Source organism: Ascaphus truei, chromosome 16, assembly GCF_040206685.1.
Source record: "Ascaphus truei isolate aAscTru1 chromosome 16, aAscTru1.hap1, whole genome shotgun sequence".
NCBI lineage: Eukaryota > Metazoa > Chordata > Amphibia > Anura > Ascaphidae > Ascaphus > Ascaphus truei.
The window spans coordinates 12,401,544-12,416,911 of NC_134498.1; the positions used below are offsets into that span (position 1 = coordinate 12,401,544).

Below are 15,368 nucleotides of genomic sequence, written 5' to 3' on the forward strand. Positions count from 1 at the left end.
ATTTAGTGGCCAAAGTCCTGGGGATTTGTAACTGGGGAAGGATACTTTTAAACTTTGCAAAGCAACTACGCGTTTTGCTTTTCTGTACGTGCTCTTTAGGCTGAGTCCCTGCTGGCGCTGAGTGTGCTAATACTTGGAGAGCGCTCCAAGCATGAGCGCTGGGTGTCCTGCATGTACGCGCGCGCATGGCATTGCGGGTAGTTGAGCGCGCTGGTAAGTATACTTTTTTTGTTTACCTAAGCATCGAGCGTGTGTGCGCGCGCGCACAGCGTGAGCAGGGACTTGCATATATAGATATATGTAAGTAACCGCCGCCCGCTCAGAGCTAGCAGGGACGCAGCCTTAGAATTATTCGGATTGCACCTGTGGAAAGAAAAAAGCAATTTACGCAAAATAATATATATATATATATTTTTTTATCGAATGCTTGTTAAACAAAGCAGAACGGCTTTAGGCTGGCTCTATATAATGGTTTGGCAAAGTGCTTGATGCTGATTTCTTTAACGAAGTAATGACTGAACCGGACGTGGTTGCCAAAGTTCCGACCAAGCGAGGCCCCAACCCTGAAACTACCGGTACAGACGTTACTACTGAGAAGGTGAAAAAAAGGCGCCCGAAGTTTACCGCCTCTGAAGTGTTTGTTCTGGTGACTACAGTGCTGGAGCATTATGATAGACTATTTGGGGCAAAGGCCAGCAAGACGCCGTTTGCAGAGAAAATTGCCATCTGGCAAATAGTCCTGGATAACATCAATTCTGTCGGTGTAATGCGGCGAGGGATGGAGGAGACCAAAAAGCGCTGGCACGACTACAAACGTAGGCTAAAGGAGAAGGTTGCGGACATCCGTAAACAAGCATCCAACCCTGAAGGTGGCCCCCTACTGAATATCCATATGACACCTTTAGAATGCAGGGTCGCGGATCTGTTCCAGTTGGACCGCACACATACATTTAGAACGCTTAATGCTGCAGCACGTTCACCAGTGGCACAAGAGCAATGTAAGTGTAAATAAATATGTCTAAACAATACTGCAAAATGATCTGTGCAACATAGATTTACTACAGATTTACTACAGTAGAATAATTGTAAAATATTGAAAATGAACATGCTGCACTTAATAATCAGAGTATATTTTTCATATTTCTACCCTTCTGTTTGAAGAATTATCACTGAATGATTTAACCCCATTTTCCAAGTCCTAAATCCTGTCTATTTAATTTATAACGTGCATACCATTATGCATTAAAATAACTTGCATACAGTACGTATTCAGAATTCCTCCAGTAGCTTTCTGTTATTTTTTTTATTATTATTCAGCTCTTAATGCCATTTGTTAATGAATTTTAAAGCATCCTCTGATTTCTATAGCAGGCTTTAGTCCACCTCCCCAGCAGTGCAAGGTGTTTGCAACACTTTCCTCTTTGGGATAATTTGTTGCCAATATTCCCAGCAGTTTGAGCAATAAACTGTATCTATAGATAATGCTACCACCTTAGTATAAGGATACATTGTAGCTGCTGAGTTACACTGACTGAAGCAGCCATTATGTTAGTCACACAATCAGGATTTTTACAGATTTATAACAGGACCACCAAACGATTGCCAGCTTAGGTAAGAATATAGAATTATACATTGCCACATGCTTTACATATAAGAATAAAAGAAATAAAAATTAAAAAAAAAAGGGGTGGGGGGATATAGTATTGCTTCTTAGTATTTTGGACGGCTCATTAATATACCTGCCACTGTGGGTAGTATCAGAAATGCTTTATAACTTTGCACTAATCGTTGCAACCTTGGAATCATTGCTCCGTCCTTTCCTCTGCAAGTTAGAACCTAACCAAAGTAGCACGCATTCTATATATGAGTATATTTGCTGTTGTAGATGAGAGTTCAGATATTTGGAATCCGAAAACCCTGAGTCAGCAAAATGCAGCCAATAGCATCGTATCAAATTTGTCTCGGACCATTTCCATCTCTGATTTATAGTTTTTACAAAAATACCTTGGATTTTAAATCCTATATTAATAATGGTAGAGAAGATTTTAGGATCAAATGTTTCCACCATAACACCAGTGTATTTACAGTAAGATAGCACCATTTAAGTAGCCCATTAGTTACTTACACACACTCATGCCAAATGTACTGTACCATATTTAGTTTGTAAATACACACCACCCCTGTAAGCTCAGAACTCAAATCCGCCACATCATATATATTGTGACCTCGTGTTCAACACAAAATAAAAAGGCCCAGTGCTACATGTAACTTGACATATTCTATAATTAAATCGTTATCTGTTTATAAGCAAGTGTCATTTAGTTCAATTCTTTGGCCAAAGTATTTTAAGCCTACAACCACTTCACGGTATGGCCCGTCTGTAGGTCCTAACCACTGCTGATATAATATGTCACGTTACATGTAGCACTAGGCCTATTTATCTTTTGTTGTATTCAGATTTATTTTGTGTCACACCTTCTGCCATTGACCGTACAGTACACATTTCTTTACTGGTGTGTGCCAATTGTGAGAGGTATAACTAGTGGTCAGCTGGATGCTACAATGATTTATAAATCTTTTTTTTCCTCAAGAGTGGAACTAAATAAACTTTGGACACTAGGAGGTGGATAATTATACTTGATGGCAGTATAGTGCGGCATGGTCATTTTCATGGGGGCTTGAGGGGGAGATGAACATATACTTTATCTAGTTTATTATTTCCACTCCCTTAAGCATCACGCCACATTCTGTAAATGGGATTCAAATTAATACAGTATTGTCATGATGTAAAGTCTTCATATAGTATGTTGTAAAATATATTATTTCCAATCGGCGGATAAGAAATGTATGTACATCAAGGTTACAATAAAAGAGCAAGACATGTTAGGGACAGGTTACCACACACTGCGACTCCCACACTGGTCATCCGGTCGCGTATTCTCAGCCAAATGGAACGTCCAGGGCCTTTATCCACGGGGGACACCAGCTCCTGTAAGCAGTTTCCTCCGTCCTGGTTTATCAGGCTTTCGCCCCGTTTGCAGCGTTGTGTGGTCCCTCCACACTATTGGGAATTGCCGACCTCACGTGGCAGCGTTCCGACGAGTGCTCGTGACGTTAGAAGACTCCCGTCGTGCTGTACTGAGACTCACGTATTCAAAGAGTCCCGAAAAGCACTACAGTTGAAGTTCAGCATGCAGTAAAGTCCCAGTACATTAATAATAGTGAAACATGCTATGAAAAGCACAGTTGTTGCCTCAATTCCAACGCGTTTCGTTAGCGTCAGCTAACTTCATCAGGGAATATTCAAATAATATTCGGAAGCACTTGATATAACCCACAAACCCCTGTGATTGGATCAGGGAGAGAAAAAACAACTGGCCAGAATTGAACAACTAAGAAATAACCCTGATAATTATACAATAGATTAAAATCAACATATTTAATACAATATATATATATATATATATATATATATATATATATATATATATATATATATATATACTGTATGTAATAAAAAACGGGTTGAGGGAAAAAAACAAGGAACAAACAAACATAATACATAATATTAAATGATTGAATTAAAATCAATCTAAAAAATAAGAGAATAGAGTTAATAGCAGAATCAGCAATGGTAAAATCCTCAAATGACAAACTATTTATGGGAGTCGGTGAATGAGATATATAATGAAAATCCAACAGACAAAATGAACTGTACTGGTGATGAACTGAATGAGTGACATTAATGGATAGGGAATGAAAAAATGAAATAAAAAATATATATATAATGATTAAATGGGAGAGTCAACTAAACCACTTGAGAGGAGACATAAGACACACAATCATGGAATACATTTATTAAAATATATAAATAAATTATTCATAATTTTATATGTGAAAAAATGAAAAATTCTATACAAAAATGAATAAAACTTGGGATGATATAAAATCATAAAGTGCAAGGTCATTAATATAACGACCAAACCTCAATCTCCTCATTAAGTCCCAGAGGAGCCAAAGTTTGCATTTTGTATATCCAAATTGTACCATTTGGGAGACGAGGAGGTGACCAGGTTAAATCATTGTTCAAACAAGAAAGCCTATGTATATTCAAAATGCAAACTTTGGCTCCTCTGGGACTAAAACCAGGACGAAGGAAACTGCTTACAGGAGCTGGTGTCCCCCGTGGATAAAGGCCCTGGACGTTCCATCTGGCTCAGAATACGCGATCGGATGACCAGTGTGGGAGTCGCAGTGTGTGGTAACCTGTCCCTAACATGTCTTGCTCTTTTATTATAACCTTGATGTACATACATTACGTATCCGCTGATTGGGAAATGATATATTTTACAACATACTATGAGACTTTGCGCTGTTTTTCTTTTCTCTTGTTTACTAGTGTTTTAGTTTGCTGAGCCACTCTATACAAGCAGCAGCAGCAGCATCTCGATCACATTTACACAAGTTCTATTTTTATTCTGTTGTTTTTCTATCTCACATTTGTAATTTATTACTTACATCACTATAATTACACAGATTATTAAGCATTTTAATTTACTTGTATCACATCACTTATTATAATATATTTTACATTTCACTATTTGGTGTGCTGTGTATTTTTTCACTTTGTCATGATTGTCGTGATGTACTTGCATGTGAATTATACACAATCAAAATTGTAACTTTGCACATCTCTACAGTGTTGTAACGTATTTATAGCAAAACAGTGAAGCAGCTGTACAGTATTTTATTATATTATTTATGTTCAAATGGTCATCGGAAAAGTAGACCAAATGGTGATTTAAATATATTGCAAATGCTTAATTAGAAAAGTAATTTATTATTTTTGGTTATAAAGCACCAGCATGTTCAGAAACCCATTTATAGAAGGGAAAAGAAAGACAATATGAAATATGCATGATAAAACACATCAAGTTAGCACATATGTATATAATAATTATGGGTGGCTGCAAGATACGACATTTACAGAAGATATGCAATTGTTTTTCTAGTACATGAACTACAATCAAACAGACAGCTGAAACAGCAGGCAGCAAGGTCTCCAGTGGGAGACAGGTACAGTGGAACAACCTCAACTTCAGGTCCAGATGACACTTTTGGAGACCCTGTTGAAGGAACTTCTCAGGCCCATGAAAAACATTCTGTGTCACTGTGTATGACATCTACGGTGTGCCGGGATTCTCTGTCTTCAGATGAAGAAGATACCATTAGTGATCCACCGACTCCACAGCAAGTGTCTAGCCGCTCCGTCTTGCATCAAGAGTCCAGTTTGCAAACTCACCAAAGCCAATTGATCAAGCACATGGAGAGTCAGACTTCTACATTAAGATCGGTTGATAAAAACTTAAAGCGTTTAGTTTCCGCACCTGTATGCCTTGGCAAGCATTTGAAGGACCTCTCTAAACAGGTAGGTTGCTTGTCTGCGTCTCTCAAAATGTTTAAAAATGACATGCTTGCAATACAGACAAGCCATAACACCTGTTTAGAGACGTTTGCTACCATTATGGAGAATCAGCAAGCTTCTATGCAGAGAATGGAAGACATTCTTTCCCAAATGAGTATGAACAATTGTGCACATGGCAGCTCAACAAGTATTAATCAACCACAGGTTACATCCCATGTTGAGATAACATCTACTAGTTCTCCTGTAGCCTTGAGGAGCATAAGGCCTCTAAGAAGAGCTACTCAAAACATTGATGTTCCGTTTAAAAAATCCAAACAAAAATAATGTCGGGTGTATTTTGTATTTTTAATGTGTTTTGTTTTAATATTGTTGAATTATTGCAATGTTTATTTAAAGTTTACTTACAAGTAAAAAAAAATAATAATAACTTGTGCTCTTCTGTCTTTGGCCTAATTTTTTGGGGTTCAGGAGGAGGATGGAACATTGATCCTCAGTGTTGCTAAGCCAAGTATGGCTATTACGCCTCTCCGCGTAGTGTTGGTAAGCATGGAGCACGAACCGGTGCTGTATCCAATTTAAGAATATAGACCACTCAATAGTAGTCTGTTCCAGTGCCTACTACCTATGCCAAAAACGATAGATTCAAGTCCATAATTATACCCTTATTTTGCCTGATTAATGTGGTTTCAGCACTGGCTGAGTAAAAAAGATAAAGATATCAGATATCCACTACCATTCATGGGACCGATTTTAATCAAATGCCGGTACAGCTTAGCAAAGCTGATCCGACGTTAACTCCCATAGACTGAAATAATAACGCCAGATAAGGTGTGCTAACATGTACAGGTGCATAATAAATCTCTACTTATAAGTGAAATATAAAACTAATAAATATGAAGATAACTTGTGCAGTAAAGATTGAAAGGTGTAATGAAAGGGCCATATTTAAAATATGAAACCTTATGCAAAATATATATTATAAATATCTGTTAGAGTACATTAATACTCTGCCCTATGTGAAACTGTTTGGAAAGAGCAATGCCTAAAATTGATGCATCATGGTTTGGTCCGGTAAGTCTGAGAATCAAAATAGAAGTAACCCTGGCAGTACTAACATCACGCAAGTAGGAATATGGATACCAATATTATTAAAACTCCTCTAACGTATAGTATGTGATAACATCGGAGTATTAACATCATGCAAGTAGGAACATGTGTACTGTTGCAGGGTACATGCAACTACACACGCGGGTTCTTTGGATAAGGCTTATTTATTTGAGCCTTAAAACATACAGCACACCAAAACAAAGAGCTTCTCATCAGCAAACAAAAGAAAAACAGCTTTTTCTTCAGCAGAAAAACATAATATCTTCTTTTTAGCAGATAGAGTAAAATAGGTTCTCTTTAGCAGACAAAACAAAAATAAGGCAGCTACTCTGTTGTATGCAGGAGACAGACAGTTCATCACATAAGTACTTTGCAACACAGACCTTACATCAGTAATCTCTTCAGCACTTTCAGTCCTATCTCCTCACCAGCAAGGCATGTGTACACATCCTGGGGTTTTTAACACACCTTGATTAGGCAGCTGGGATTCAACTAATTGCCATGAGCTTCCCAGCTGAAATTAACCTATCCACTGCTGCACTGCAGACTAAACATATGCCTGCCAGGTGGCTTTTATTTACCCTGTCACAGGTACCAATACTACTAATTAACAAAACTGCTCTAAGGTACATTATGCGATAACATGGCATTATTAAGAAATAATACAATGTTGCTGTAAACAAGGTGTATTATAAAACGACAGTATACGAAAGGATATTGTGGGCTATTCTATAAGGATATTTTTATAGAAAACAAAGTGTGTTCTTAAAGTAACCAGATTTGTGGCTGCAGACTGAAGACAGGAAATTTGACTCAAAAAAGCATACCATTTGATACCAAACACAACAAATTGGTGAGCTTTAACTACCCATATCTCTAGTTTTATTCACCATATTTTTTAAGTGCCAACAGGAGGGCTGCAAGGAAAACTATTTGGCAGCACATGTAAGCAAAGAGAATTGTTGCACAATTTGATGCGTCTCATTGTATATCTTTATTTGTATAGCGCCTAAAGTTTGCTCAGCGCTTCACAAAGAATACAGTACGGGGAATTAAAATACAATAAGCGCAGCAAAATCAGACAATAGGAAAGGAAATACCTGCCTCGAAGAGCTTACAATCTAAGTGGTATGATAGGAGAGTTACAGAAACAGCAGGTGAGCGAATAAGTGCAGTAGATGGCAGTGCTTGGTGACAACACTGTGACAATGGGTGGTGGTGGTGACTGTGAGTGTGGGATAGTAGCCATCAGTGCAGGCTATTGGGATGCTATTGGGATGCTTGATTTGTGGGGCGAGTTTTAAGGTTAGTCAGTATTAAATCAGGTATTAAACACCATTAGAAGGGGGGTGTGGGTGAGAGCAGATGTGTATAGGGCTGGGTCCAGAATTAGGAGAGTTCCCCAGCAGCAGGAAGGAGTAGATAGAGGGTGTGAACAGAGGATTTGTGGGGTGCTTTTTATTGAGGGGTAAAGAAGTTGTTGGGAAAGAGGTGTATAAATAATGGTGCAGTATATGGGCATGGGTGGAGGGGAGGAGAGATGAAGACATGTGGATAGGAGGGGAGTGGGGAAGTTGGACAACAAGTTTACAAAGGAGTGAGGAAATAGTAAAGTGAAAAAGTAATAGGGAGGGCATAGTGAGCTGCAGGAGGAGAGACTTCCCAGGTACTGGAGGAGAGGAAGAGTACAAATAATCTGAGCATTTAGAAAGTCAAAGTTCTCACACTTGTAGAGTTGTGGTTCTTGTATTCTCTAACTCCAGTATTAACTCCTCAGACACTTTATATGTGACACATAAGATGTGGCCCCGATTCACCAGGCGGCAGTACGGGTTTGTGCAGACAATCTGGTGTTAACTTCCATCGACTTAAATAGGAGTTACGCTGCATCGGGTACACTAACCCGTACCCGCCTACAATCAGTCACCTAGTACCTCCCCAACTCCTCCTGTTAACACTCCGCAAATTACAAACATAATGTACAATTGGGTCAAAAAGGGGAGGAAAAGGCTTGATAGTTTGCAGGTGCAGGATGGAAATGACGTTATTTGCGTCTCTTTAGCTCCAAAATTACCTTATTTAGTACACAGATAACACAGCGTTTCACAAATTGCATTTACTTTTATTTTAAACCTTACTGTACATTAAATACATTATGGTGAGTACAAAAGTGACAAAAACCCTCCACAGTTTAGCAAATAAAAGTATCACTTGTGAGCACATTCACACGTCCCAGAGAGGTCGCCGACCCACTGCCTTTCCCCAAAATCTCTTAACACAGCGCTGCGCAATCTTTCACGCCCTTACCTCCTCTCTGGCTCCCGTCATGTGACGTCACGTTGCTATGCCAATGTGACGTCACATGACCAAACGGTGTCATTTGACGCCATGGTGACGCGTCGCCGAAGGTAAGTGAAGTTGCAGAGGCCTCACACAATCACCCGGAATTAATTGAAATGCCGTGGGGGAAGAGCGCAGGGCCTCTGCAACCGCCGCGCCCCCCCTGAATAATCTTGTGCCCCCCAGTTTGCGCATGGCTGTCTTAGCATACAGTGCTTCCACTGCAGCCATGGATTCTGGGTAATGACATGCAAATGAGCACAGTGTTATGGATTTTAAATGAGACAAATGGTATCCGTGCAAATTACAAGTTCAATCGCAGGCACTGAAAAAATCTAGGTCTCCAAATGTGACATATTGGTGACCTAATACAATGTATTTCCAACATGTGTGGGTGACCCCTAACGCCCCGTATACAAAAATACATACACATATTTATGTGTGTCACTGCGTATCTACATAGATTTTTTTTTAAACTTTCCGTTAAGCAGTTCCTTGCACAACATTTTACACACGGTACAAGAGAAAGAAGCGTCAGCCACGTTCCATGAGATGTTGCAAGGGAGACATGGCTAATATAAAATTTTATTGTACTAGCAATATTTCCAAGGTTCCTCATCCTTACACCGTACATATACTATAGTTCTCTATAAGAATAACAGTCTACAAGGAAGATCATTCCCCACAAATTCATTGCAGTGACGGGTATGGCTTAGTCTTAACTCCTACTGTATGTTCACCTGAACTTTTAGGAAATCATTATAACCATCACAACTAATGCCAGCAAGTACTTTACCACAACGTCATTGGGCTTCATAATCACCTTTGGTCTTTGGCATTGTATAGCGGAAGACTAGGAAGATGGTTGCAATTCAGGGATAAAAGGTAATGAAACCTTTTGAATACGACACATGACTTCAAGGAAGATGATATAGCACAATGTTATTGGTTTCAAGTCTTCCTAGAAATGAAGATTTGGTGGATGTTTGTAGATTAATGATCACTGCAGGTAACTTCCTGCAAGGAGGTTATGAAACGGAGAATTGTTGGCATTACTTAAGGAAATGAGAACAGGGAACCTTAACAGACCACAAAGGGTTGCTAAACTTTAGCATGCCTCCCATATGAATGGGAGTAAATGTGTGCTAAAGCCCAGCACCCATTTGTTGCTCAGGGCCCAAGAATTGCACAGTGATACTCCCTACATATAGTAATGGCTTGCAGATAACTACAATTAAGTCTCTGAGACATCACACTTTATTTGATTCATAACACAGGAGTCTGACGTTTCAGTCCACAAAGGGACTTTCTTTAGGTCAATCCCTGAAGAAGGTCCCTTTGTGGACTGAAACACCTGGCTCCTGTTTGTTATGGGTCAATAAACACCCTCTATTTTGTCTGGTGCAGATAATTAGACCATTCTGGTCTTTTCTTCAAGCTGGATACTTTTTTCTATCTAGCACAGACACCCTCTGTATGACACCTAATACTGTGTGTACAGCCATTTCCTAAATGTGTGTGTGGTGTGCACACGTGTATTGGAAAAAAATCTGCAATATTCAGTTCAAGTGATATTATCCACTAATTATGTGTGATTGAGTTTCCTCTTTGTTGATTGCAGTAATTATGCTTTTAAATGTATTGATTTCCCCAGTGCTGTTAGTTAATGGGAATGCGGTTAATTTGATAGAGATCAAATTTGTAGCCTAATGCAGACTCATTGTTATAACAATGCAAATCCTTTAAAAAACAGGATAGGAAGATATATTACATTACATTATATCTGGACGATTCTGCAGTCTAATGTAAATGTGAGGTACAAAATGCTTTCAATTAAAGGCTGACCATGTCCCTTTGGCAGAAAATCTTGCTTGTAAATATATACTGTACTGGCAATAGTGAACACCCTTTGCCTAGTAATACAGTTCAGTGAATGCGATCTGCAAAGCATTCAGTGGGCCGTGTAGATCTAAGATCTTACTTTTGTTTTCCTTAACTACTTTGTTGTTAATCCTGCAGCAGGAAGCTAAAAGCATACAGTTTTGTATCATGGGTTATTAATGACTATTGGTCACATAGTTTGATTTTCCCTTAGGCCAGAACCCCATTTCGCAGGTCCTTGCTTAAACCAGGAAGGTCCTCGACACTCTCCTACAACTAATAGGATTGAACACCCACCAAAAAGACTGAGTTTAGTTGGCCTTTGGTGTACAGATCTTTCGGCTACCATAGAGAGCTGTTCTCCATTGTGAGGCCTGAAGTGCTGTCCGACAGTCCTCAAAGCGTCTCCAAAGCGATCTGTTTCAGTGTATGCAGTGCAAGGCAACAAGCCAGAGTGAAAACCACAAGTGCCATATTCAAGCTAAACACCGAGTTATACATTATTAAAAATGGTTATTGCCTTTATGGTGGTATCCCGTCCCTGATCATCTGCAAGTCCTGTTTTAAAATAATTACCCTCCAGGCTTGTACTATTGATTTCTCTTGGTATGTTTGAATATCAAAAGGTGTTTTTTGTTTTTGTTTTTTTTCCCTCTTCTGTGTGCTGTTAATTGACCAACTGGAACAAGCTGATTTATTGGGAGGGTCATGTGACTGTTTTAGATGTATAAAACATATATCCCCCTGCATTGGCAGGATAACATTGGCATCTTAAGAGAGATGCATTTAAAGTGATCATTTTAAGTGACAATAATAGTTAGACTATAGTTTGACTAGAGGTGACTGGGGACTGCATCCTTTCTACAAACTCTTACCCAAGGCAACAAACGGTGAGCTTATATGACCACACTATGATCCCATGCTTGTTAACCTGCATATTTTAACCCCCCACCCCTTTACAACTTATTTCACTGCAGCCTCTCCCAAAACTGACTGCACAAAACACGGAAACCCTGAATTGACTCTAGCATTGCAATGCAGCAAAACATTTGACAAGGAACAGGCACACCCCTGCTGTTTAGTCTGCACACACGCACTTTGCTCACAACAGCTCCATGCAGCACTGCCTACCTCTGGCATAATGAACCTGCTATGTATCTTAACTTTTTTCTTTCTCCTGGCCTCATGGAGATGTTACTCCCTCTATCCACTACAAACTCCTCCCTCCTGGCCCACACCCAGCATCACCATACACCCTGGACTACTCAAAAGTCTTGCATCTACTGAATGTTGGAGGAGAACTCTAAAAACCAGCACACCAACCACTGCTCACTCTAATGGCAAACAACACAAATTTACAACTTGCAAAAAACTACCCAAATTTCTACTCATACTATTACTCTCTTTAGCATGTGATATTGAACCTAACCCAGGTCCTCCCATTTCAACTCTGTCCCATGCCCCTGAGAATTCCACCTTTAAATTCCAAAAGGGCTATCTGTCGCCCATATAAACATCTGGAGCCTGCTGCCCAAACTGGACGAACTAAGGGCATGGTGCCTTATGCATAAACCCAAAGCCATCGTTCTTACAGAAACATGGCTAACCCCTAAAACCCCTGATGCAAATATAGCCATTCAGGGATACTCCATTTTTAGGAGAGATAGGTCAAAGAGAGGAGGAGGGGTGTTATTTTATGTTGCAGACACATTACAATTTACACTGTTAAATTGCCCCCCAAGCCCACCCTCTTTTGAAATTCTAGTTGGCAAAATCTGCCTCCCCATTTCTAAGCCCATCTTGCTCGCTGGCATCTACCGCCCCCCTAGATCCCCTCTACAATCCCTGACTGATATCACCCAATTTCTTGGCTCCATTTCCTCTCTGAATGAGAAGAGTGAGTTTCTAGTTCTTGGGGATTTCAACTTCAATTGGCTTGACCCTAAAAACCACAAAATCCAGATACAACTCAAGTCACTTAACCTATCACAACTCATTTCCCAACCCACACGGACAAACCTGAAATCGCATAACCATTCCTTGCTAGACTGGATTCTCTCCTCAAACCCCAGCAGAATCCAATCCTCTGGCATCCTTCCTGACATTTTCAGTGACCATGCAAACGTACTGTGTAACGAAAATTAAACCGCCCCATTCAAGCCCTAAAGTTCTCCTCACTAGAACATTTAAAAACTTTAACCCACAACAGTTTCTGGATGACCTTACCAACTGCCCATGGCACAGAATCAATTTAACTCCCGACCCTGATTCTGCGCTCGACTATTTCCAATCAGAGTTCTTAAAACTCTGCGATACCCATGCTCCACTACGCAAAATAAGGGTACGGGGGGCCCACCTTCCATGGGTTACAACTGACCTTATTGCACTCTACCAGCTCAGAGATACCTTGTGGAAAAGCTACAAAGTAACTGGCACTACCAAGGATCTCAATCACTACAAATGCATGCGGAATATGTGCACAAGGCATGCAAAAGCACAATATTACTCTGACAATTTCCACCAAAATACATCAAACCCAGCTAAATTCTGGAAGGTTATCAACAATATATTCCAGCCTCCTAACCATCAGCAACCAAGTAATATCACTAAGGGGGATATTACTCTGACAAACCCCACTGACATTGCAAATGCATTCAATGATTACTTTATGGGGTGTGCCACTAACTTATTAGCGAAACGCAGCCCAAACCACAAATCTGAATCTCATCCTGGGAGTACACACATAGCCCCACCCCCTCCCAACACTGCCCACAATTTTCAATTTGGCCCAGTATCTGAAGAGGAGATTACACAAGCGCTCCTCAAACTAAAACTAAGCAGCCAATGCGGACGTGACTTACTACAATCTAGGTTCCTACGACTTGGTGCCCCAGCCATTGCCAAACCAATTGCTTCCATAGTCAACTCTATCCTGTCTGCAGGCCATATCCCTAAGACCTGGAAAACTGCCAGAGTTGTCCCAATCTTCAAAAGTGGGGACAAAAACACTGTCTCAAACTACAGGCTAATCTCCCTTCTCCCAATCCTATCCAAAGTCATGGAAAAATGTGTCCACTCCCAATTAAGCGATTTCTATACCAAGACAAATTTCCCTAGCCAATTCCAATCTGGCTTTCGTCCCAAACACTCCACCGTAACTACCCTGCTAAAAGTTTGCAATGAAATCCAGTGTGGAATGGAACGGGGACAACTCACTGGTGCAGTATTCCTAGATTTTGCAAAGGCTTTTGACACAGTTGATCATGCTATCCTGCTTAACAAACTCCAGAGCTCTGTAATAGGGAAGCATGCTTTAAACTGGTTTCAGTCCTACCTATCAGGAAGATCCCAACATGTGTCCATCTAAGGCTCTAACTCCAACCCCCTGGATATCACCTGTGGTGTCCCGCAAGGCTCTGTTCTGGGGCCCCTACTCTTCTCAGTGTTCATTAATGATCTTCCCACAGCTTGTAAGGAAGCCTCAATACACATGTATGCAGACGACACAATCCTATATGCACACAGCCATAGCCTCTCTGACCTTTAACACATACTTCAGTCTGACTTTTTGAGACTCGAAAACTGGATTTCCCAAAACAAACTGTTTTTAAACACTGACAAGACTGTAACAATGGTATTTGGGACCAAGACTAAATTTGTAAAGCCTCCAGCGACTTTGCTCCTGATTAGAACCAACGCTAACACCACCCTAACCCCTGTCACTAGTTTTAAATACCTGGGCTTATGGTTTTACTCCCACTTAACATTCAGAATGCACATTGATACCCTGACAACCAAGACCTATGCCAAACTAGGGGTACTTTACAGGAACAAATCCTCCCTAAGTCTCCTGGTCAGAAAGCGTATCGCACAGCAGATGCTAATGCCAATTATTGACTATGGAGACATAGTGTATGGCACGGCACCTCAAACCCACCTTAGCAAACTTGACACCCTCTACAATTCAATTTGTCGTTTTGTTCTCCAATGCAACTACAACAGACATCACTGCGAAATGCTCAAAGAACTAGATTGGTCATCACTAGAGTCTAGGCGCAAAGTTCGCCTTTCCTGTCTTGCCTTTAAATTCTTCATGGGCAAGCTACCCAGCTATCTGAACAAGCTCCTCACCCCTACCACTTGCAGCACTTATCACCTGAGATCAGACTCCAAAAGACTGTCCATGGTCCCAAGGTTCAACAAAGTATCCGGCCGTTCCTCCTTCTCTTACCGTGCACCGCAAAACTGGAACAACCTACCAGAGACTCTCACATCCACCACCAGTTTAAGTTCTTTCAAATCTAAGGCTGTCTCACATTTTAATCTGGTCTGTAATTGTTTCATTCGCCCATAATATATATTTTCTTTAACTGTGCACGCAATGTCTTGTATATAATGTATACCCTGTTCATTTATGTAACTGTATTTGTAACCATGTATTATTTGTCTTACTCTGTGCCCAGGACATACTTGAAAACGAGAGGTAACTCTCAATTTATTACTTCCCGGTAAAATATTTTATAAATAAATAAATCGTTAGTGTTGCTTCCCAATAGTACAGCAACAGCATGTACTAAACAAATAGTATTAAACATAGTAATACAAAAGCAGACTG

General features: G+C 40.2%; 1 protein-coding gene across 7 annotated transcripts in view; it reads left to right on the forward strand.

Annotated features, from left to right (window-relative positions):
- LOC142467290 (uncharacterized) overlaps nucleotides 1–15,368 on the forward strand; it is a 62,070-nt gene that overhangs the window by 32,043 nt on the left and 14,659 nt on the right. For 3 of the 7 annotated variants that reach the window (XM_075572770.1, XM_075572773.1, XM_075572771.1), the window contains 2 exons: nucleotides 510–998; nucleotides 5,013–7,121. The exons of 2 other annotated variants lie outside the window; for them this stretch is intronic. In XM_075572770.1, coding sequence (XP_075428885.1) covers nucleotides 510–998; nucleotides 5,013–5,749 — 1,226 coding nt within the window. In that variant the 3' untranslated portion in view covers nucleotides 5,750–7,121. Of the gene's footprint in view, nucleotides 1–509; nucleotides 999–5,012; nucleotides 7,122–15,368 lie in introns of those variants that run through there. 2 more of the 7 variants (XR_012788352.1, XM_075572774.1) reach the window with 2 other exon arrangements.